The sequence below is a fragment of the Leptosomus discolor genome, chromosome 2, assembly GCF_034619465.1.
Source record: "Leptosomus discolor isolate bLepDis1 chromosome 2, bLepDis1.hap2, whole genome shotgun sequence".
Taxonomy (NCBI): domain Eukaryota; kingdom Metazoa; phylum Chordata; class Aves; order Leptosomiformes; family Leptosomidae; genus Leptosomus; species Leptosomus discolor.
Genome location: NC_141392.1, coordinates 19,443,118 through 19,465,305, shown reverse-complemented (window position 1 = coordinate 19,465,305; position 22,188 = coordinate 19,443,118). Strand labels below are relative to the sequence as shown.

Sequence of the window (22,188 nt, the reverse complement as noted above, 5' to 3'; positions counted from 1 at the left end):
AAAAGAAATGCACACTGCAAGAATGAAACACTGCAATCTATTAATAGAGTAACTGAAAAAATCATTGTTCTTAACCAGGGCTAATAAATCCTACATAGTCCAAAAAGGCACGCAAAACCATACATAACATTAGAAATTAATACTTCCGTATGCCTTTTTCTTGTCTTTATTTTGCATTTATTTGAATTATTAAAGACTGCCTGGCTTCCTGTATTTACAAATTAAGACGTGAGTGGCATAATCTTGATTCTTGTAACTACATGTACATTCTGCAGGTACAGCAGAACAAGTCCTGGATAACCCAGCCTGACAAGGGTAAGTTTTACTTTCAAAACTCTGCAAGACATCTAAAATCTAATTTTAAGCTTCAGTATACACATATATAACTACAAACAACCACACACATCAATATGAGGAGACTATCTGATACTACTTTACCTTTGTAAGACACATTGTCATATATGTTAGTAAAATTTATACCAGAATACCTGCTGTGCAAGACCTTCTCGACTTTCTGTGGAACTCAGGAGAACTCTGCGATTGGCTAAAGCCTCTTCATAAGGCACTGAATCTGCACAAGGCTGCAGAAGGACAAAAGAAACCTCAAAACATGTTTCACAGTAGATCAGAATATGTATTCTACATTTATTTTCTTATCACCCTCCTTACTTTAGTAAAGGGAAGAAAAACATCTTCAAAGTATTAACCAGTCAACAGTAAGAGTGGCTTGAGCTCACAAAAAATACTGCCCCAAAATGCAAACCTGATTTAAAAAAAGTGCTCAGAAAACTCCAGGTGATAATTAATGACCAAATACATCTTAAGGTCCACTTTACAGACATGGCACTAAAGTGATTTAATAACAACTGTTAAGCACTCCATCACTGAATTGTTAATTTTAATGGAGACAACAGGGAGATCTGGCAGTGTTCAATCCTCTAGTTCAGCACATTTTTTCCTGCGCACCTCCTTTCCAGCTGCCTTCCCCCCGCCTCGCCCGTTGCTCTCCACTGTCTTCCAGTGAATGCAAGTGTACATACATGATGTCATTCGCTCCATATTCCTGGAGGAAATTTAACTAAGCAGCTACTCTTCTCCTTGGAGTCTTGGCACAGAAATAATTAGTGGAAATGGGTAAGAGCAGAACTGGCACATACCCTCAGTTGTAAGAGCAACTGCTCTCTAAGTTTTTCAATAGCATTATTGCTCTAAGGGTTCCATTTCCTCAGCCAAAGATTCTCATTCAGAGAATCTCATCCATTCCAAATACTGAAAATACTTAGCTTGTATTCTCTTTGGCATAACTATCAACAGAATTGTGCTTTCTCTCGGCAAGCATGCTAGCTGAACAGACCTTCTTCAAAGACTTCATGTAAGCAACCGCCTTCATCTTGTACTGCAGCATACACTCAGCTGAAAGAGGGCTGATGAACTCCATTCCTCCTTTAGGGCCATAGCTCATTGAAGTAGTGAAGTGATCCAAGTTGTTGCTAAAGAACGAGGCAATCTAGACACATCAAGAAAAGTCTTTTTTTTAATTGAGCTGACCAGAAAGATTCCAAGCAATTACTCTTTCAAGAGAAAGACAAGTATTTAGTGAAACTGGACTTCATAACAATAATTTCAAACAAGCTACAGGCTCTTCCACATAACTTAAGACCTTACTAACACAAAGCATCCTCTTTACAGTATCTACTTTTATCACCCATTCAGTTGTTTTTAACTTGTAGCCTGAAAATACCTTAGTTACTATACATTAATATCAGAGGCACATGTAGATTTTCCAAATTGTTCAACTATGATTTTTTTTTTTTTTAAACCTGCACAAATTAGGGCACTATATTGACACAAAAATATTCATTACCTTGCCCACCCCATTTGTTAAAGCCACAACGGAGGATAAAATACAGTCATTTGTAGTTACGAGTTTCTGTGTGGCAGTTGGAACATCTTGCTCTAAAGTAGCTTTCTGACTGTAGTGCTTGGAAATATCTAGAAAAAGAAAACATACATTTATGTCAAATTATGATTTTTGTTTATTTCAGCAACCATTTTCAAATTCAGCTTACAACCTTGGGCTTTGAATGCTTCTCTCCTCTAAGTTGTATAAAAGTTTAGTCCAGATACTTAGTTCCTCAGTATACTGCCTTAGACAACTGTTTGTGCTCTTAAGAGACAGCCATTACACCTGTTACATAAGGCAGAATATCAGTGTATATTTAAGTGCACTCTGCATCCCAAAAATCACAGCTGTATAGGGGATCCAAGCTCACATTGAACTAGCACTTCATTTCACAAGTATACTTTCCATTTCCATATGTTTGAATCAAGACACTTAAGAGTAGAATTTTTAGTCATGTTCACCATCTGAGTGTTAAGCTTACATGACTTATAAGGGAAGAGTATTTTAATTTTGTCAGAGCAAACCTAAGAGAGTACCAGAAGTTTAGAATGCTACTTCCTATATTCTACAATTCTTTCAGGCAAAATTAACTGAACAGTCTTCAGAGAGGAAAAAAACCAACACAAACCAAAACCACAAACCTTTCTGAAAATCATTCACAAAAACATTTTAGCTTAAATAGACTAATCAATTTCAACAGCACCAAAGTTTAAAAAGACTCAAGTATTTACCATGTAAGAACAAACATCCTCAACTTGGCCTAATTAAAAATAAGTAGCTATTTGACAAGTGAGCATTTTGCACCTATTTTACAATAAAGTACTGTTGCTACAGAACAGACAAATCCCAGGTCACCACGACCACGTAAAGTTATAATCTGACACAACCTTAAGGAGTTGGAAATTAGTTTGGGTTAGGAAGAGAGGTGACAAATCAAGCATTCTCGAGTATGGGAGTGAGAGATGTTAAGCACAACATTTCTGTTGCTTGCTAGCAAACTCCACTGACAGTTTTCTTCAGTACTTCTACTTTCTTTATTTCCTTTGTTAAAGTATAAATTGAGTTGATTTTACATCACAGTAACTAAGAGGTAGAAGGTATTTATCAACAAACTTAGCTATGCTACAAAACTCTTGGTTTAGTGTCATTTTGTGTGAGGTACTAATAATTTCTTTTTTTTAAAACAGGCACTCTGCAAAATGTGGCTGTGCTACTGATCTTATTACTAAGAGAAACAAAACCCCCAATTTTGCTTAAAATTACAAAAGCTAACGTTTAAACAGCTGACTAGTATTAAAACAATTCACCTATATGGATTATCTTGTCCCTGGGAACAGCTATATGGTACAGAAATTCTAGGATATACAGAAACAATGTTTTAAAACTCCCTGAGTTTTAACTGAACATCACTTCACTGAAAAGGCAACATATCCATGTTCTTCTGAAAAAAGCAAGGTAAGCCATTTTCAAGGAAGTTTAGTTTCAAAAAGACCACAGACTTCTTTGTAAGCTTTGGTTATATATTTACGTTAAAAATATTAGTCAATGTGAAAATGGTAAGGAAAAGTTTCACTTTGAAGGCAGGTACTAAGTCAACAGTATGTAAGCAGGGGAAAATACATACACTTACTGGCATTCCATTCTGTATGCTAGTTCCACGACAGCAATGAAGTTCAGAAAGTAAAGTGATACTGCTCAGGAAGATCTAGAGCGCCTCAACTAAACATTCCAGCAACTTAAAAGAACAAAGCTAACAGAATGGAGGCGTGAAAAACATGTATGCATGTCCAAAACAAGTTAGTAGGTTTAGTTTCTTATCTTGGTTTTTAAAGCCAAAACAAGTCAGACTTCTCATACACTACACATTCAACATGGTTACAGAGAGAGTGCACATGTGCAATGTTAAACAGAAAGAAGCAGACCTGAAACATAACAATATTCCTGCACTCTCACCTTTTAAAATGTCATGAAATCCATGAAGACTTGCAGCAATGTTTGTAAACACCACATTGTAATTTGTCCTAAGGAGTCCTTCTGGTTTTGTACCTAAGAGTACCACATAGAAAAGAAAATAACACAACACCAAGATTTCACCATGAATGAAAATAGTTACCTTTGAAAATAATCCAATTTCCACTTACTAGAAACTCCATTTGCATGGATTCATTTAATTAAGTTTCCCCTTCAATACCAAATGTAAATATATCAAGTCTTGCCAGAGTAGGCAGGTGAAAGACTTCCAAGTTGCATAAGTTTCATTCAGAGTTTACAAATATCAACTGTTTTGGTCTCAAAAAACAATTACACACACACAAAGATTAGCATGCTCACTGCTGTAGGAAGGACCATCTGGGTCCTTCTTAAGAGTGAAGACTGAAATAACCCAAAGCTATACAACATACAACAACTGTTTCCTCTCATTAGTTGCAGTATGCATTTGGAGATAGTTTCCCCACACGCATACACACAAAAGGTTTCACCCGATTTTATTCAGTCAGTCCCATGAGACTCGTACTTTAATAATCTTATGAACAAGCTGGAACAGCTGGAAGCAATGATTAGTAATAGAATGTAGTTTATTAACAATTTCATGATGAAGCGATGACAAAAGACATACTGTCAATCATCTATAAAAACTTACAGTCATTTCTTCTCTACTGCTAACTATGACGATCTAAAATGTGGTACACATGAATGCATGGTTATCTCCAGGCCTGCATCATGCCCCTGTCTATCCAGAAGGAAGAGTGTGGAGTATTGAAGAAACACTCCACAGCACACGCAGTCTCCCAGCCTGGATAAAAGGGGGTCCAGTATGACAGAGCATACTGCAGAACTCACTTGCCCCATAGTTTAGACTGTACCTAAAGAGCAGCATTAATCTTGTTTTCCTCTACCACAGAAGTGGCATTTTGTGTGTTTGTGTATGGTTAAAAAAAAAAAAACAAAACAAAATAACCACAAAACAAACCCTCCCCCAACACTGGTCCAAGATGAAAACTAGTACCTTCCACTCACAACATAACCAGCTGAGCCAAAACTGGGACTTACTTGGTAACGCAAGAAGACTAACGTATGTATGTAGCTTCTCAAAGACTGCAGTCAACATTTTCATGTCTCTGTGTAGCTCCATATTTCTAGCTCTTAAAGCAGCTGTGCAAAGAGAAGACTCACACTCTTCTTCCAAACTAGGAATATACGAATTTTTTTTTTTTAAAAGTAAGCAATTATCTTATAAAACAAGTTCATAACTTTTGGAGTAGATAACTACTGTTCCCTACATCCCCAGTCCAAAGCAACAATAGACTAGGAATTTATTTTAGAAAGGTTAACATATCAGAGCAATGTAGCAATACATGAAAGTTACTGTGTGCATGTAAGCACTCTTAAGGGCTTCAGACACAAGCCAGGACAGTTTACACTCACAGGAAGGAACTGATTGCATTTTAAAATTAAAAGTTTAAAGACTTCTTCCTCTGCTACATATAATTTACCTTTTGCATCCTATGGAGCAGAAGTAGTACAAAGAAGGCTTAAACCAAGTTTTTTCTTCTCCCTTAACCCAAAACCTCTTTTTAAGCAGTCCCTTGCACTAATAATTCACCTCCCTTCAACCCACTCAAGAACAGATTTTCACTGCAGAAGGGATGTGCATCTGGCCAAGTTTTACTACATTGCTATATTTACTGCATGATAAATAATCTTCAGACAGGCTCAAGAAATTAACAGTTTCAGTGTATCATACCTGAATAGTATCAATGCTACTGAATAACATTAAGAAACATTAAAAATCTGAGGAGCTTTCATTAAAGTCTCATCTGTGAGAGGGGAAAAAGGCTTTAAAATACATGTTTTGAGCTCAAATGCCCAGCTGAAAATACATGCATAACTTAAACGCTCAAAAACCAGCAGGTGGAAAAAAAAGAGTTCTGCCTTTTAAGCCACAGTGCTTTAAGGGTTGACTTAATATTCGAGTTGTAGATGTTGACAATGCTGCATGCCTGACACTTAGTGCCCCTTTAATTTGATCTATCAAATCAAAAGTACCTTTTTAACTGATAAGGAAGAATCTTCCTTAAAAAGCCTAAGTAGGAAGCTAAATGTTCTGAGAAAGTCTTCAATTTCACAGCTGTTTCCTAGAAGGAAAAACAACATGTAAGTATTCTTACTCTGTAAAAATCTTTTTTGATACTAAAAATAAGAAAGCTTACCAGGACTGTCACAGTATCTTCTGTAATACTCTCAAACAAGTGAAGCATTCCTTCCTCCAGAGGGCGAACATACGAAGCATTTTCATGAAGATACTGTGAGAACTGAGTACAGAAAAATTTAAATGGTGCTTACTGAAGGCTCTTGCAAACTGTTTCAAGTTAACAATTGAACGGTCCACATTAGCAAAGCCCACGTCATCTTAAATGATCCCCAGGACGTCAATAATAAGATATAACAGTCAAGTGATGTATAGCAACCTCTTTACAGGACACACAAACACACACCTTGAGGGAAAGTGAGAAATAGTGAAGACTACAATGGAAGTCCACACAAAGCCCCATCTACGGCTTTGCCACAGCACCCTATCTCATTTTAACTGCCATGCACAGCACAACAAACCCTGCTTTTTAAAGTTTAAACATTCTTGCATTCCTTGCTCAACTCCATCAAATTTAGGCTAGACCCATGCACCATTAAGCCACCAGAATAAACTATCCCACCTTCCTCCCAGCTGTTTGCCTCTCAGCCCTTGTCCTGTGCATCAGCACAAACACCAAAGAATTAACCCCAGTTAAAACAGAGCAAGAGTACATTTTAATCTTTATCTGCATCCAGTCCAGTTTTCAACATGGGTCAAAGCATGCTTATGCCAATGCAGAGGATGGAGCAGTAACTAATCAAACGGAGAATTCTTACTTTCAAGAACTGTGACAGGTTTGGGCAATTATGAAACTCTGGCCTCGCAGAACTGCCTGACTTTGCTAAAAACTGCTTAAGTAAATTCTATAGCTAATTTTGCATTCCAAAAAAGATTACCTGAGAACAAAGGTGTTTACTCTTACACACAAAACGTAACGGTACCATCAGCTTTCAATTTTGATACCACAGTATTACAAAAAGCTTCTTCCAGATTGACACAGGTAGTCAAAAGTGATCTATTGTTTTGGGGGTTTTTTTACGCCACAGAAAGATACCTTCACCTTTGATTATTTATACCACAACATTAGCTAAAGATCCCAGGCAAATAGGGTATGAGAAATTTTAATTATTTCTTGTATTATTACAGTGCAGTAACACAGTGTTAACAAGAAAAGAGAGATGCCAAGCTCTCATTCATGCATGCACAAATTTGGATGGAATTATGGAAAATTCCTAAATCTAAGGAGGAAGAAATAACACATGCAGAATGCTCCTGACTTGTGGTGTAAGAGAAAGGACTGGAGTTATCTGGCACAATGCTGAAGACCCAGCAGAACCCAGCAATCCAATACTTAAAGAGAAAAGGAATACTTGAACCTGGAAGGGAATTGTCCACATCTACTTTGAGTGTTTGGTGGGGAAAATAGCTTGAAAGCGCCAGACAAGACCTGGAGTTGGGGAAAAATAAATCAGTGCAAGTGTGCCAAGCCTCTACCTGACACTTGTCTCATTTTCTCTACCACATTAAGGGGAGGTTTTTGAACCACTCAGTGGAGGAGCTAAGACCACACTGAGAACACTTGCCGAGCAAATAGGCAAGCTAATCAAAAGTACAGGAGCAACAGCAGCTTCAGTAAGCGATAAAAGATGCTTCGCTGCTGGAAAGTCACTGCAAAAGCCCTGAGAGGTAGCATGCACTGAGGTATTAGGTCATGAATACACAACGGGGCAGACTACAAGAGACATAATCATGAAAACAAAGCCTGAATTACTGAATCAGTCAATTATCAGAAAAGGAGAATCAAATTACAGTTGCATGTTTCAGCAGTGTGAAAGCACTTCTCTGCCAAAAAACAACAAAAGTTTTAACTAGGACATTAAGAAAAAAATGCCCGAGAAGTGATGTCTAAAACCTGATTTTACTCCCTTAGTGTAAACTGCAGTAGCATCTGGAGAATCCAACCCACCACACTGGGCCACATAAACAAGGAAACACAGTTCCTGTCCCAAAGAATTTGGAAGATGACAAAGCCACATAGTTTTCACAAGCAGGATATGTGATTTTGAGTACATTTGGTGGCACGACCAAGAAAATGTTTTTCTTTTTCTCTTAAATTCTCTTAAAATTAAGACCTATGCTGAATCTCTGCAAAAGTGTATTCTTGGTTCAAACAGTTGAAACAACTGAGTCAGTAAATAGAGTGGGATTTCTCTAGTGGACAAATGCCTTCGCAAGCGTATTTGTTGCCTGAAAAAGAGATTAAAGGAGGTACTCCCAAGAACAGGAAAGTTTTGTGATAGCTAACATTGCCACTACATGCGTCGCAGCCATTTGATGGATGCAAATCACATCCCTCTCAGTAGCTTACGTCTAAGCCCTTCAGACTACTAAACTGAAATTATAGTCAGAATCAGAAAATACTGTCATCCAGCAACTTAAATGCACATAGGCCCACTTGCACTACCAGGTCAACCACTATGACGTTAAAGTAATTTTATTACAAAGCATACATATACGCATCCCCACACAAATCCCTGTGCACAAAGTTCTTTTCTGTGCTTCATGGCATAGAAAGAGGATGTCAAAAGATGCAGCTTAACGGCTCTGAAAGAAAAAAATCTTCCCATGGAGTTGCACAGAGAGAGACAGGTCAGGTTTCTTGTAATGATTTCAATATGCTTTACAGACTTGAAACTTCAGAACATTTACAGGAAAGGTCTTTGCAAAAATACCCCAAAATCAGATTATAAAGTTGGTTTTTGACAAGGGAACAGAGTCCAAGTTCTCTCCTTCATAAGCCTACCTTACATCCATTTTATATCACATACAGTTAAACACTTTAAAACACAACACCTTCTGCCTCAACATCTCCCATGCCCCAATGCATTAGCCAAGACAAACATCTACTTAGCAGTGCAATATTTGTGTATTTTAAAATAAGTCAGCTGTACTTTTGACAAATGCACTTTAGTTCAGCACTTAAAAAGCAAAGCCTAGATTTGACTACCATATTACTCTTGTAGCAGAGGCATGGGGGAAAAGCTACAGCTATGGCTGCAGCTACACCGTCACCCACATTCAGAGAACTGGCCCAACAGAAATGACTTCTCATGGAGAGGCTGTTTCTCAGGAACACATTTATAGCAATCCAGTAAAGCTAGAAGTTCGCATGACTAAGATTATTCACTCATGAAAGTCTACATAATTGAATATACTTGCACCTGAAATCTGTAAGCTTTACCTTCTGATTTAATGGTGATATAGTGTCTGTTGCAGAATCAATGGGAAAGATCTGTACCTTCTGCTCAGTGTATGTATGGAAGTTCAAAAGAGCTGTTACAAGTTCTTGAACAAAAGCCAGCGCCTGGCCAGCAAGGTCTCGCAACTTCAGCTGTAAAGACAGTTATAAAACGATTATATTTGACATTGTACCTATTTAAATATGAAAAAAAGTATATGGTTGGATACGAAAAATGGCTATCAATGATTTCTTTGTTAATCGTTCAGTCTAAAACACATAGCAGCAACCACCTTTAACTTATTTTTTTAAAGTTTATGAATAAACTACAATACCACACAGAATGGCATGTTTTTCTGTGAAGACAAAGTATGTTTTATTTCACACAACAGGCGACGCTTTGCCTCTGTTGCATTTCTCAAACTATAGGCCACAAGAACACTTAGAGGTCAGCACAATTATAGAAACCATCTTTGAAATCAAGATTTCTAAAGACCAATGGACTAATTGCTGACAACAGCTCAGTTCTTCCAGGGTGGTGACAGTGAGAAATTTGTAACACCTGGTTGTAAGGAAACCTAACTAATAATGTGGTTTTCTCCCAGAATAAAAGGTGTCTGCTTCTCTAGCCAGTATTGCTCAATTCTTACTCTCCCACCTGGACAAAACTGAGCTGCTCTCATGAATAAGGCTGTTCTGTGGCTTTAGTGCAGTAAGAAGGTATCCAAGAAATTAATCCAACATGGAACATTCCAAAAAAGCTAAGGCAACAGAAAAGAAAACCACGCTGTTGTGATTTATGGAGCAGGGAATAAGGTGAAAGTGGCATTTCAGCCAAGAATGACTTATCCTTCAGAGATGTATTCCTAATGCTTCCATGGAGTGTTAAATCAAGTAAATCTTGATCATGGATCAGGGATAGTGGTGAGTATTTAATGCAGTCATTATACTCAGTTTGTGTATGTTAATTAGCTATGCAAGGAAGAAAACAGAATATATTACTGTTTTGCTGTCCTTTACGCTGCAGCCTGTGCTAATACACCAGCATTTTGCCTCCACTGGCAAAGCCAGTCATAAAAGAATCTGTCCTGGAACATTTTCAAGACTGCAGATCTTGAAGCATGAGGCTGGCCAACACTGTGCTAGCAGAAAATAGCAAAGTGAGAAACTCTCCACACAGGTTTTCCTTAGAACTCAGCAACAGGTTGATTTCAAGGCTACTTCCATCATGAAACTGGACAGCAGGTCACCTGTCCTCACAGCAGACATACTAGGAACTAAGTCTCTTTATGGGCACTTCTGAAGAAGGAGAAAGCAGCTATTTGACATCTTTCTACAGTAGCATCTGAATGCACTAACTGGAAGGTTTGAGACATATACAAGCAAAAAGAAAAAACACTGAGTGCTGTAGAGCTTATTCTCAGTGTCAGCAAAACAGGAAAAATTTTACTATATCAAGGTATCTGATTTACTACTGTAAAAAGCCTTAATATATTTAGCTATTCCCAGAAAACTAACACTCATTCTTGAATACCGAGTTAACCACATTCCCAGGTAAACTGATGAAGTTAGAGTAATAAACAGAAACAGTTTATTTTTTAAAAAATATTATTTAAATTAATAAGGGTGATTTGACTGCAAGTAAGAGGCATTTTGGCAAGAAGTATTCCATAAAGTGTACATGAACCATGCAGAGTTCTCAAAGATACATAATTTATTCCTTAAAAGGATCACAGCTAGTGACAAGTAATATTAACTAACATGGTATCGTAGCATACAGACCAATATAATGTTTGCATTTGTAAACTGTACTTGGGACTCAACTGATGTGACCAAACAAGCTCACTTTGAAGAAATAGGAATTTAAGATACCAAACCAACCTTTTTTTTTTTTTTTTTTCTTTTTCTCAACAAAATTGAGTACCTCAAATGCTGTGTTCAGTTTTGGGCCCCTCACTACAAGACAGACACTGAGGTGCTGGAGTGTGTCTGAAAAAAGGCAACGAAGCTGGTGAGGGGCCTGGAGAGAGCAGGTCTTATGAGGAGCGGCTGAGGGAACTGGGTTTTTCAGTCTGGAGAAGAGGAGGCTGAGGGGAGACCTTATCGCTCTCTACAACTACCTGAAGGGAGGTTGTAGTGAGGTGGGGGTCAGTCTCTTCTCCCAAGTAACTAGCCTTAGGACAAGAGGAAATGGCCTCAAGTTGCGCTAGGGGAGGTTTAGATTGGACATTAGGAAAAATTTCTTTACTGAGAGTGGCCAAACATTGGAACAGGCTGCCCAGGGAAGTGTTGCAGTCACCATCCTTGGATGTGTTCAAAAAACATGTAGATGTGGCACTTCAGGACATGGTTTAGTGGGCATGGTAGTGCTGAGTTGGACTTAATGATCTTAGAGGTCTTTTCCAACCTGATGATTCTATGATTAAAAAGCTTAAGGCCTCTAAACTAATGGTGTTTCAACCAACTTTAAAAACAAAATGTTCAAGATCTAACTTACTGCACGTTGGCAAAGTAGAATATCTCATATAACTTTTATTAAAGACAAATACTAAACCTTTTTGCCATTCTTTTTAGAAAGGCACAATTGAGTTACTACCTACAGTGATCATCAGCCAGTAGTCAATAGATTAGCTCTAGTGAAGTGAGCAGACAACTTGACTCCTTGACATAACAACAGTTCAGACCACCTTTGGAAAAGCACAGATGCTCGGTGGACAGAAATAACCTTGGAATATCACGATAGAAGTAAGATAGGCTATTTTCTGCCATTTTGTGTGACTAAAATGACTTTTATTCAGTATCTGTGTAGTAAGTTGCATCTTTACATATGAAGCCACAAAAAGTGCTTACCTGATATCTTCTGTTATGTAACGGTACATTCAGAGCATTGTATTGATTAGATCCTACAGGATAAAAATCGAGTTATACGCACTTATTAAATCATGGGGTTTTTTAAATCATGGGGTTTTTAAGAGACACTTATTGGTAAATGGTGATTGCGTTTTTAAACATAACATTTGACTGCAGTAGTATTACAGTTCAAGTAATATTAACTAAAAAAAATACAAACAATTGGCTTCAATAAAGTAGGCCTAAACATCCTCACTTAAGAACTGTTACTGACTAGGTGGAGAGAAAGCACTTCCATGCTTGCCTCCGACTAAGTTAAATTTAACATCTGAACACCTTGAATTTGATTGGTAAGAGCAGAATCCTCTTGCCCAAAAGATCAGTATTCATGACTAACAAGAGTGAAATTTTTTTTAAAACCATTAAAAAATTCAAGATCTTCAAATTTCAATTACATTCCAGGGATTGTCAAATAAGATGAAGTTGCTTTTTTTTTTTTAAACAGCTTGAATATCTAAAAAAAAGCTCCTGTTTGTATTTGATTCGTTGATAATTTAGAATAAGACGTACTCCCCAAATATTTCAGCATTCTGTTAGAGCAACCAGAATGATTATTCAATTACAAGTGGGCACAATTTTTAAAGAGGCAGATGGATATTTGTACCTACAGCCAGCTTACAAAGTCATAGATTTAAAAGGGATCACATCCATCCTCATTAAATGGAATAATAACCACTTTAGTTTAAAATCTGCACAGAAAGGATATTTACAATTTCTTATTCCTTTTGTACCATTCACATTTGGCAATTAATACATGGGAAGAGGTAGTTGTGCTCAGAACAAAGAACTTTGTCCAAAATTACCAAATCCCACTCATAAGTAAATGCTTTGGCAAACATCATTCTACTCTCAAAAATCGTACTTAGCAGTCAACAAGTCATTTGATTGTCACTGAAACTGAAGGTAGCTGCCAGTTACACTTAAAATCAACTACAGAGCCTATAGCAAGACAGCAGAAAACCATTTCCTGACTTTCTCTCATTCTTCTGTCACTGAATATCTGTCCGCTATTTGCGGTGTTTCCTACACAAGGAAAAATATTATGCTATGGCAGCTGAGTGAGCAGATAAACAAATTACAATGATAACCACCTGTAAAAAAAATCAGCTAAAGAAGCAGAGAAGTACAAATGGGCAGCAGATGCTAGGCAAAGTGATCTTTGTGAGAGGAAAGAAGTGAGAAGAGTATCTCAACTTAAGGCACCAACACCTAAGCACAACACACTGTACAAGAGTCAACATTTCCTAAAGAGATGATCTGCTGTTTCTAAGCCAAGACTCACTGGATTGCCAACCAGTAGAGAACTTAGAAGCCTCACCCCTGCAGCACCTGCCAGATCAGCTTTTAGAAAACCTAAGGCTATTCAAAAAACATTGCCATCAAGTTTTAAATAGACCGAAAAATGCAAAAGCTACCAATAAAACCTACCGGAAATTCAACAGCCTGTTTTCACTTCCCTGCTCCTTCTCCACTACTTTCAGCTTTTTCACTATTCCATGTCCTCCTAGTCTTACTGCCTGAAGAGTACAGACTGCTGCCTGCCCAAGTACAACCTCATATTCAAGCTATTTACAAAACGCACCCAGTACACAGCACTGATCTGGCACATACTAACCAATTCTCGTACCAAAGCAATGCAAAGGCTGAGCTCTCCTAATTTCATGGTATTCTCTGCACTTCAGTTTATCTCCTAGCAGTGGGAAAGGAGCAGAAAAACAGGGTGCTTCAGGTAAAAGTCCCCAAATTCAAAGGCTGGGGGTTTTTCTCCCCTGAAAAGGTGAATGAGTCTGAGACAAACACAGATAAGAATTAGTCTGGGTGTTCTCTGATCAGACGTGAGACACGCCTGACAGACTTCCTACTAAGTGCAGACCATTATTGTTGCAATGCCTTATTAAGTCAACATCCCTGCAGTCACTAGTTTATCCCCATCTTAACTTACTGTAACTCTTGAATATACTCTGCCAAACATAATACTCCTTGAGATGAGTAACTAAAGAAATCTTTGTGGAGAAACCAGTAAACTGGCAGTGCTCCTTCGTCTTTCACAATATTTGTCAACACTAACCAAGACAAGTGGCAAATCACTCAAAAGCCTTCAAAAGATTTAATTTTCATTACATACGTATATATGAAAACTTGGTATTTTAAGATCACTAAACAAGATTAGGATAAGTATTAGGAATACTTATTACAATTACCTCCAAGTGTCTGTTCAGGTGTCCAACATTTCCTACCACTAACAAACTTTAATTCATAAGGAGTACTTCTTCCAGATGGATACCCAAAATTAAAGAAGAAACCCAGACCAAGGCAATACGTACTTGTGTCATTAAAAGGTACTTTTTCATTGATAATGCATAGAGATTCTTCCAGTCTACTGCCCAAAGCTGCTTGAAGATTCTTTAACTGTTGCTGGCTAAATAACAAGAACAAACAAACAAGAAACCACACACACATACATTGTAAACCTTTAAAACTTAATCTGTATCACCAACACCACACCTCACCAGAAGCATCCCTTGAGTGTACAGGTATCTGTCTCATTCTAGAAGTTAGATAGAAATAAGATAGTAGGAATAATTTTCACTCCTTTATGTCATGTTTAATATGTATTTTAATCCCCAACAAATGCAGTTAAAGGTGCAATACACGGTTGTAAATGGTGAGTTCCATTCTTGAGAAGTTCAACTTCAGAGTTAATCCTGACATTATTTTCCAGTTCTGCAGTTGTGGTATAAGCTATACAACTGTATTCTTCTCTACTGGAATTCGAATGGGAATGCAAAAGGGCCTCTAAATTAGTTACTATGTATCCAATACGCATTCCAATATTGTTGGAGTTCCAATATATTCCAATAAGTTGTGAGCTGTTGACAATTCAGTGAACTATGTCACATCACTATTAGAAATAGCTCAGAAGCTTTTTGAAGCCCCATATCTAAACACTGCTATGATACGGCCCATTCCCGCAAGACTTGGCAATTATGTTTCTGGTGCAATCTCAAGTGATTTTTCTCTAATCAGCTTCACTTGCATTTGATTGTGTATATTGATGTGAACCTAAGTTATTAATATTACTAATAGAATTAGCATAGATTCTCAATATGAACAGCAACCTATTCCAGCATCAAATACATATGTCAACAAAGACCACCGCATATTGATTCAGACCAAATTCCCCACCTTACCCAACTCAGGCCCCCAAATTCTTCACTGTTTTGCTTCCCATTTGACACATAGAACTCCTGCACATATAGTGGAGGGTGGGGGGGAAGGTGTCAAAGTGACAGTTTTTTTCCTCTTTTACAAAAAGATTTGATACATGGAAATTTATCAGGACTAACAAAGAAAAAGAATCCAAACTAGACAAGCAAGATATGAAGAAACTGGACAAGAAGTAGCTCATGCACATTAACAAACATTTTTGTTGAAGAGTAGCTCCAAAATTGCATAGAAACTGTACAGCATGAACTGCAGCAGCATTGGGCATGACAGAAAATAAACTCAAAGACAAACTGCAAACATACAGATGTTCCCTTTCTTTACGATAAAGGAATGGCAAGCTACTAGTTTGATATGGTTTGTTTTACATTCTGCTCTTATAATTTTCAAGGCATACAGGCTGTCAACTCTTATCCCCTGGCTTTCATGAATAAAGCATGAGAGTCAGAGGCAAATAGATCCCTTCCCCTGAAAAAGTGGGGCAAACAGAAGAGCAGTACTCTCAAAGACATCTTCTGTCACATGTTCATTATATACTAATTTCAGTGTTTAAAAATAAGTGTCAGGCTTCATTATTTTTAAAAAGACTCCCTTCTTAAGTGGTAGGGACAATTTCTTACAATGACATTAACTATCTAGTCATGACAGACAAGCTCTGAACTGAATAGTAGCAGATTAAGACTACACTATTTTTCAAACACCACCAAAAAACAAGCAGCAGCAAAACACAGCTTTCATCCTTGTTTATAAGCCATTCTTAGTGCAACCCTGACCTGTATTAGAGGAGAGTTATTGGGATTCAATATCTTTGTGTCTATCAAAATAACTAAAATACATACTTCAAGGTTACAACTTGAAAGAAGGAATTTTATCCCTTACATTAAAGATCTATACTGCACATATACCTTCAAAAAATGCACTTTAATAATGAACTTCAGAGAAGTTCATCCTCATTTGATTTGGCTCACAGTCTCTCAACTTCTTCCCATTTTCTACAACTTTTCTTCAAGACAATGAAAGTATTCCAAAAATTATAGAATGGTTTGGGTTGGAAGGGACCTTAAAGACCACCTAGTTTCAACCCTCCTGCCATGGGCAGGGACACCTCCCACCAGACCAGGTTGCTCAAAGCCCCATCCAACCTGGCCCTGAACACGGCCAGGGAGGGGGCAGCCACAGCTTCTCCGGGCAGCCTGTGCCAGTGCCTCACCACCCTCATAGTAAAGAACTTCTTCCTAATATTTAATCTAAATCTCTCCTCTTTCAGTTTGAAACTGTTACCCCTTGTCCTATCACTACGCACCCCGATAAAAAGTCCCTCCTCACTTTTCCTGTAAGCTCCCTTTAAGTACTGGAAGGCCACTATAAGGTCTCCCTGGAGCCTTCTCTTCTCCAGGCTGAACCACCCCAACTCTCTCAGCCTGTCCTCATGGGGGAGGTGCTCCAGCCTCCAATCATCTTCATGGCCCTCCCCTGGACCTGCTTGAGCAGGTCCACGTCCGTCTTGTGCTGGGGGCCCCTGAACTAGACAGAGTACTGCAGGTGGGGTCTCATGAGACAAGAGGGGAAGAATCCCCTACCTCGACCTGCTGGCCATGCTTCTTGTGATGCAGCCCAGGATGCAACTGGATTTCTGGGCCGCGAGCGCACATCGCTGGCTCATATTCAGTTTTTCACCCACCAGCACCCCCAAGTCCTTCTCCCCAGGGCTGATCTCAATCCACTCATCACCCAGTCTGTATCTGTGCTTGGGATTGCCCCAACCCAGGTGCAGGACCTCACACTTGGCCTTGTTAAAACTACTTACAATCCTTCAACAAAAACTTTCAAATATTCTAGCTGAGTGTGTTATACCTGAAGCAAAAGCTATCGTTCAGGACACTTTTGGGGTGGAGCGAGATTTTTGAAACTCTTTTCAGTCGGCTGTCTCAGCATACCTTACCCAAGCTTTGTTTTTAGAAGCAGTTTTTAGAAACTCACATATCTTTGTTCCATACGAGTGTAGTACTTTCTTTACCTTTTATAGCATTCCATTACAAATAAATTCAAGCTTTCATCAACTTCAGCTACTTAAAATAACTTGGTGACAAAACTGCCCTTACTGAAAGCTGAATCTGTGGAACTGATGGTCTAGTTACATACTCAGCAGAAGGAAAAAAGGGTCTGACCTGCACAGTCTTGATGCTACTGTGCTGTTGCCCAGCATTTTGAATTTTATCTTTTTTTTTCCTTAAGTTATTATTCTTTAAAAATAATCCAGTTAATGTTTTACAGCAGTTATTTCTTTAAATCAATTTTTCATTATATTAAATAAAAACACTTACCATTCTTCGGTTCGAAGCCTACAGTCCTTAGCTTCTCTTTCTAGTGTCTGAGACTTGATCTTTATGCAAGAAGATAATCTCACAATGTAAGTACTGACACAGCAAGACATTTAATTTCAAAACTTTTCAAACTTGCAAGTAAGAGGAAAAACTCCTTACTTCTAATTTGGCTTTATCATTCTGCAGCTTTTCTATGGTATCCGTGTATTTCCGTGTTAAACTGTCCACCACAGCCTGATGCTGGGCAGCATCAGTTTCCAAAACCTCGAGTCTAGTTCTCAGCTCTGCTTCTAAACGTTTGTGCTGCTCATCTGCTTCAAAGAACTGAAAGAAGAAAAGCAGAGCTCATAAAAGCTTCATTTTATTATGGAATCTAGTTCTATGAGTTACACCAATTTCTTTAGCCAGTCCAGGTTAATAGCAAGTACTAGTTCTCAGACAAGCAGAAATTTTATGATGGTATTGACAGAGAAAAGACTCAGGAAAAGGGAAAAAACCTCAAAACCACCAGATTCCTGAAAAGATTCAGGAACAGAGTACTTCGTGTTTATTAAAGCTTTGTAGTACCAAGCATTCTTTAAATATATTGCTGACTAATAGTAGACACCTGAAAAACTAAATGTGAGCCATAAGGTTTTTCTCAAGTTTTCTAAACCAAAGTGAAGGGCACTCCATTTTGGTAAAGTAATTCCTGACTTAATTATGGCAATTCGCAGAAAATATTTTAAGCTTTACAGCAATTCTGAAACAGTTAGTGAACTAAAAAGAAGTTTCCACTCAGTATACCAACTACATGGTTATTTTCAGTAGAGTAGCGAAGTGTCACCAGAACTTAAAAACCTAACTGCAAAAGCACATATTGTGCGAGTTATTTCACATATTGTCTTAAGAATCTGAAGTCAAAATACTTTCTCATTTGCCTACTGAACATCTTTATAAACAAGCTATCTGATCTAATCTACTGTTTTGCATACAACTAAGCTTCTAAACCCACTAGTTTTCAGATGGCATTTATTTTCTTCGTTCATGTGACCAGTTTTCTGAACTAAAAAGTTTCACTCACGAGTATATGTAGTCGTTCATTCTCTTCTATCTTCTTCTGAAGATCTTCGTTGAAGACACTTTTCTGCTCTTGACTTAACTGAGATGAGGATTCTGCACTTTTCTAAAAGAAAGAAAATGCGTTCATTATTTCCAAGTCTCTAGGAGTATCCCAAAGCCCATCCCCAAGTATATGAAAACGCTTCCCATCGCTAGCTCCCAATAAAGGCACCCGAGTATATATAATCTTACTCACATTGACTAATACATCAAGAGTTACGCATATTGCACACAGCATGAGCCTAAAAGCAGCGCTTTCTCCTTCAAACCATTGTTACTGCATAGTGGTAGAATGCCACCGCAATAAGGAATCGGCAAAGCCTCTACTCAGGTGTCACGTTCACACACACAGGAAATGGCCTGTACGGGCAGGTGCCCATTCGACATCACCTGAATCTTGCACGGTTCCACGCAGTCGGTAACATGGAACCCCAGGCGCACAGCGTTATTTGGTTTGGCAGCTGTGTGTAAGGCACATCTGCCTCCCCGACAGTGTCCAGCGTAGGCTGGTCTGGTCTCAGCAGGGACCAGGCATAATCAGTGAAAGCGCACTATCCCAAAGCAGGCTGTAGCACAAGGTGGCACTGGAAAACACAAGGTCTTCACTGTCCACCAACCACCCTGAGAATAACAGACATCCCTTTGCCAACCGTTTCCTCATTTTTCACCCGTTTTGTCCAAAAGACTCAGAGACCGCCAGTGGACCCCACACTGTTTCTCTGCTCTACAGCACTACTGAACAAAGGCAGTACCATCACCAAACAAAAGGGAGACTGTTTACATTTAAACTTAACATCAAACTTTGAGGGCTTGAGACAGCTAGGACAGCAAAGCCACCTCTGCATTTGATGCCAGCCTATGAACTACAACACCTGAGATACGGGCATATGTTCTCCTCCTCCTAAAAGAATTGCAGTCTGACACAGACCATCTATCTGAATCTTAATCTAAGTTTTAGACGAGATTTACATGGTTTCCCAAGGTTTGCATCTTTCCATGGTTTGCAAAGCTACTCAAGCTAGGCTGAGGTCCTTCAAAATCTGGAAACATGTCTAGTGAAGCAGTAAGTTACATAACATGAAACAAAACAAGGGTCAGACTGCATCTTGAAGAACAATCTACTATGGTGCATGAATAATATAAGTCAGAGGTACTATGCTTGTCAAGGAACTGGAGAGCAAAGAAATGCACAAGAGTTTAGGGAAAAAGTAAGGAAGATTATCATATTACTGATCAGTTGAATGATTTCTTTAATGTCAGTCGTGATAGCTACAGCATTTTGGGAGCTACTTAAAAAGAAAAGATACCAGTAGTTAAGAGGGTTTTCCTCGTAAGAGGAAGGTAGCACAGGGTGCTTGAGAATTATTTAAGTCCAGACACACCACCCCTGCAATGCTGATGTTACCTACAGAAGATATCTGAAGGTAGGCTGATCTTAGACATACCATGGTATAAGCAGGTTTAATCAGGAAGCATTCTAGCAAAGAAAGACGGCAGTACTGAAATTATTCAGTCACCTGAAATAACATAAGGAATACCAGCAAAAAAATTTAGATTTCAAAGCATTTGAAAGATTCACGTAAGAGCCAACTAGAAAAGCTACAATCATACGCTGAAGAGTTAACCATCAACATCAAAATAACAGAGCAAGGAGACGGGGATAGGAAATGAGGGGTGATCAGTTTTCTCCATAGCAGTAGACTAATCAGAGTCCCAAGATCTTTCCCAGCTGTTCGAACACTTAACAAGTGTTAGGCAGCAATTCAGTATCAGTCAGCTGAAGCACCAGAAAGAAGAGTACAGAACTACTTAGCATACATTGTATGTACTGATACCTCTCTTCTGGGTATTTTCACTAACATCAGTTAACAAGTTCTGACAAAAACATTCAGCTCAAACCTTGATACAAAGCAACTAGTGCTAGAAATCAGGTGAGGAGCAGCCATCTGCTAAGCAAGTTTTTTGCCTTTAGCACATACCTTGTTCTTCTTGCCCCTAGCTTCACTCAATGCAAGTTCATCTTGAAGTAACTCCACCCGCTTGGCAAGTTGCTGATTTCGAAAGGTCAAGCTGTCCATTTCTTGCTGCAGTTTTCTCAGTGATTGATCCTTCATCTTCAGTTGCTCCTGAACAACCAAAAAGTTTAATTTTAAAACTTTCACTTACTTTCACACATGCTTTTATTAAGAAATACCACATCAAAAAAAAGAATACATTAAAAAAATTATTTCTTCAATTTGAACACTGAAGAGGCAAAAAGTATTGCTTTTAATTCACTTCCTTGAGCTGCCCACAGATGACACTCAAGTCGGTATTTCATTCTGTAAGTTAATCGTCAAAAAGCAACCTTCCACTTTTACAAAGTCAGCACCTACAGAAAACAATGAAGACTAGCTGCAGAACAGAAATTCTTTTACTAAATCAAGTTCCTTCTTCATTGTTTTAATCACAATACTTTGTGTAAAAAGTATTCCTATTTACTTATTTTGTCACAGCTTAATACATCTGACACGAGCAGTTTTTAACTATTACCTTCAGGGAAGCAGAGTTTGCTTGCTCATCTACAACCCCTTTTTTCAGTACTTGGTTCTGAGCTCGAAGCTGAAAAATAAGAGAAGCCAATAAATATGCAAGACAAAGGAATAAATAAGAGGCATTCATTAGAATGCGCATAAAACATCGTAGCCTCTCATAAGAGCACCAGATGTCTGTGCTTTCTAAAGTATTCTGTTCAGGTAGATAGTAGTGGTATCAGGTTGAAAAAAGATCCAAGTCGTATCCTGAATTGCCATAAAACAAGAAGTTATTTTACCATTGGAACATTTTGGCCAAATAGAACCTAACTCTTAATAAATGTCTTGGAAGATTAGTTACTTAATATACTTAAGGTTTGAAGAACAGTGAATAAATACGGAAAAGGTGCAACTTCTTCCTTGACTAATCAAGTTCTTGCTCATATTCAGCGCTCTTTCTGTCTCACCCTTCTCCCCAAAACTGTTCATGACTGGTTCTGGAACATAAGCAGAGCTCACAATAACGTCAAAATCTGTATCAGTTCAAGGAGATCCTTAGTCTATATATATCTCTCTCTCCAATATCCAGAGCTATACTCCAATGCAAAGATACTCATTATGGGTCACAGCAGATGATCCAGACAGAATAGCTTGAAAACGCATAAAAAGCATAGAAGAAAAAGCCCTCTAATACTTACTTATACAGTTCACAAATCTGAGCTAAAATCACTATAGTGAAAAGCGATACTCAAGAAATCTATTTCCCAGTCACTTCATAGAGTACCTCTACCCTGCAGCAATGAGGACACCGACAGTTCCATCTTCCTGTTCCTTGATAATTG

At 38.3% G+C, this 22,188-nt stretch overlaps 1 protein-coding gene across 3 annotated transcripts in view; it reads right to left on the bottom strand.

Annotated features, from left to right (window-relative positions):
* Positions 1–22,188, bottom strand: part of PPP1R21 (protein phosphatase 1 regulatory subunit 21) — a 34,516-nt gene that overhangs the window by 9,926 nt on the left and 2,402 nt on the right. For 2 of the 3 annotated variants that reach the window (XM_086482233.1, XM_086482234.1), the window contains exons 2-16: positions 21,366–21,434; positions 20,813–20,959; positions 18,796–18,897; positions 17,892–18,056; positions 17,733–17,791; positions 14,508–14,602; positions 12,124–12,176; positions 9,277–9,426; positions 6,115–6,216; positions 5,951–6,039; positions 4,955–5,091; positions 3,857–3,949; positions 1,865–1,992; positions 1,355–1,507; positions 489–581 (exon numbers count right to left, since the gene is read on the bottom strand). In XM_086482233.1, coding sequence (XP_086338359.1) covers positions 489–581; positions 1,355–1,507; positions 1,865–1,992; positions 3,857–3,949; positions 4,955–5,091; positions 5,951–6,039; positions 6,115–6,216; positions 9,277–9,426; positions 12,124–12,176; positions 14,508–14,602; positions 17,733–17,791; positions 17,892–18,056; positions 18,796–18,897; positions 20,813–20,959; positions 21,366–21,434 — 1,635 coding nt within the window. The remainder of the gene's footprint in view (positions 1–488; positions 582–1,354; positions 1,508–1,864; positions 1,993–3,856; positions 3,950–4,954; positions 5,092–5,950; positions 6,040–6,114; positions 6,217–9,276; positions 9,427–12,123; positions 12,177–14,507; positions 14,603–17,732; positions 17,792–17,891; positions 18,057–18,795; positions 18,898–20,812; positions 20,960–21,365; positions 21,435–22,188) is intronic. The other variant, XM_086482235.1, reaches the window with a different exon arrangement.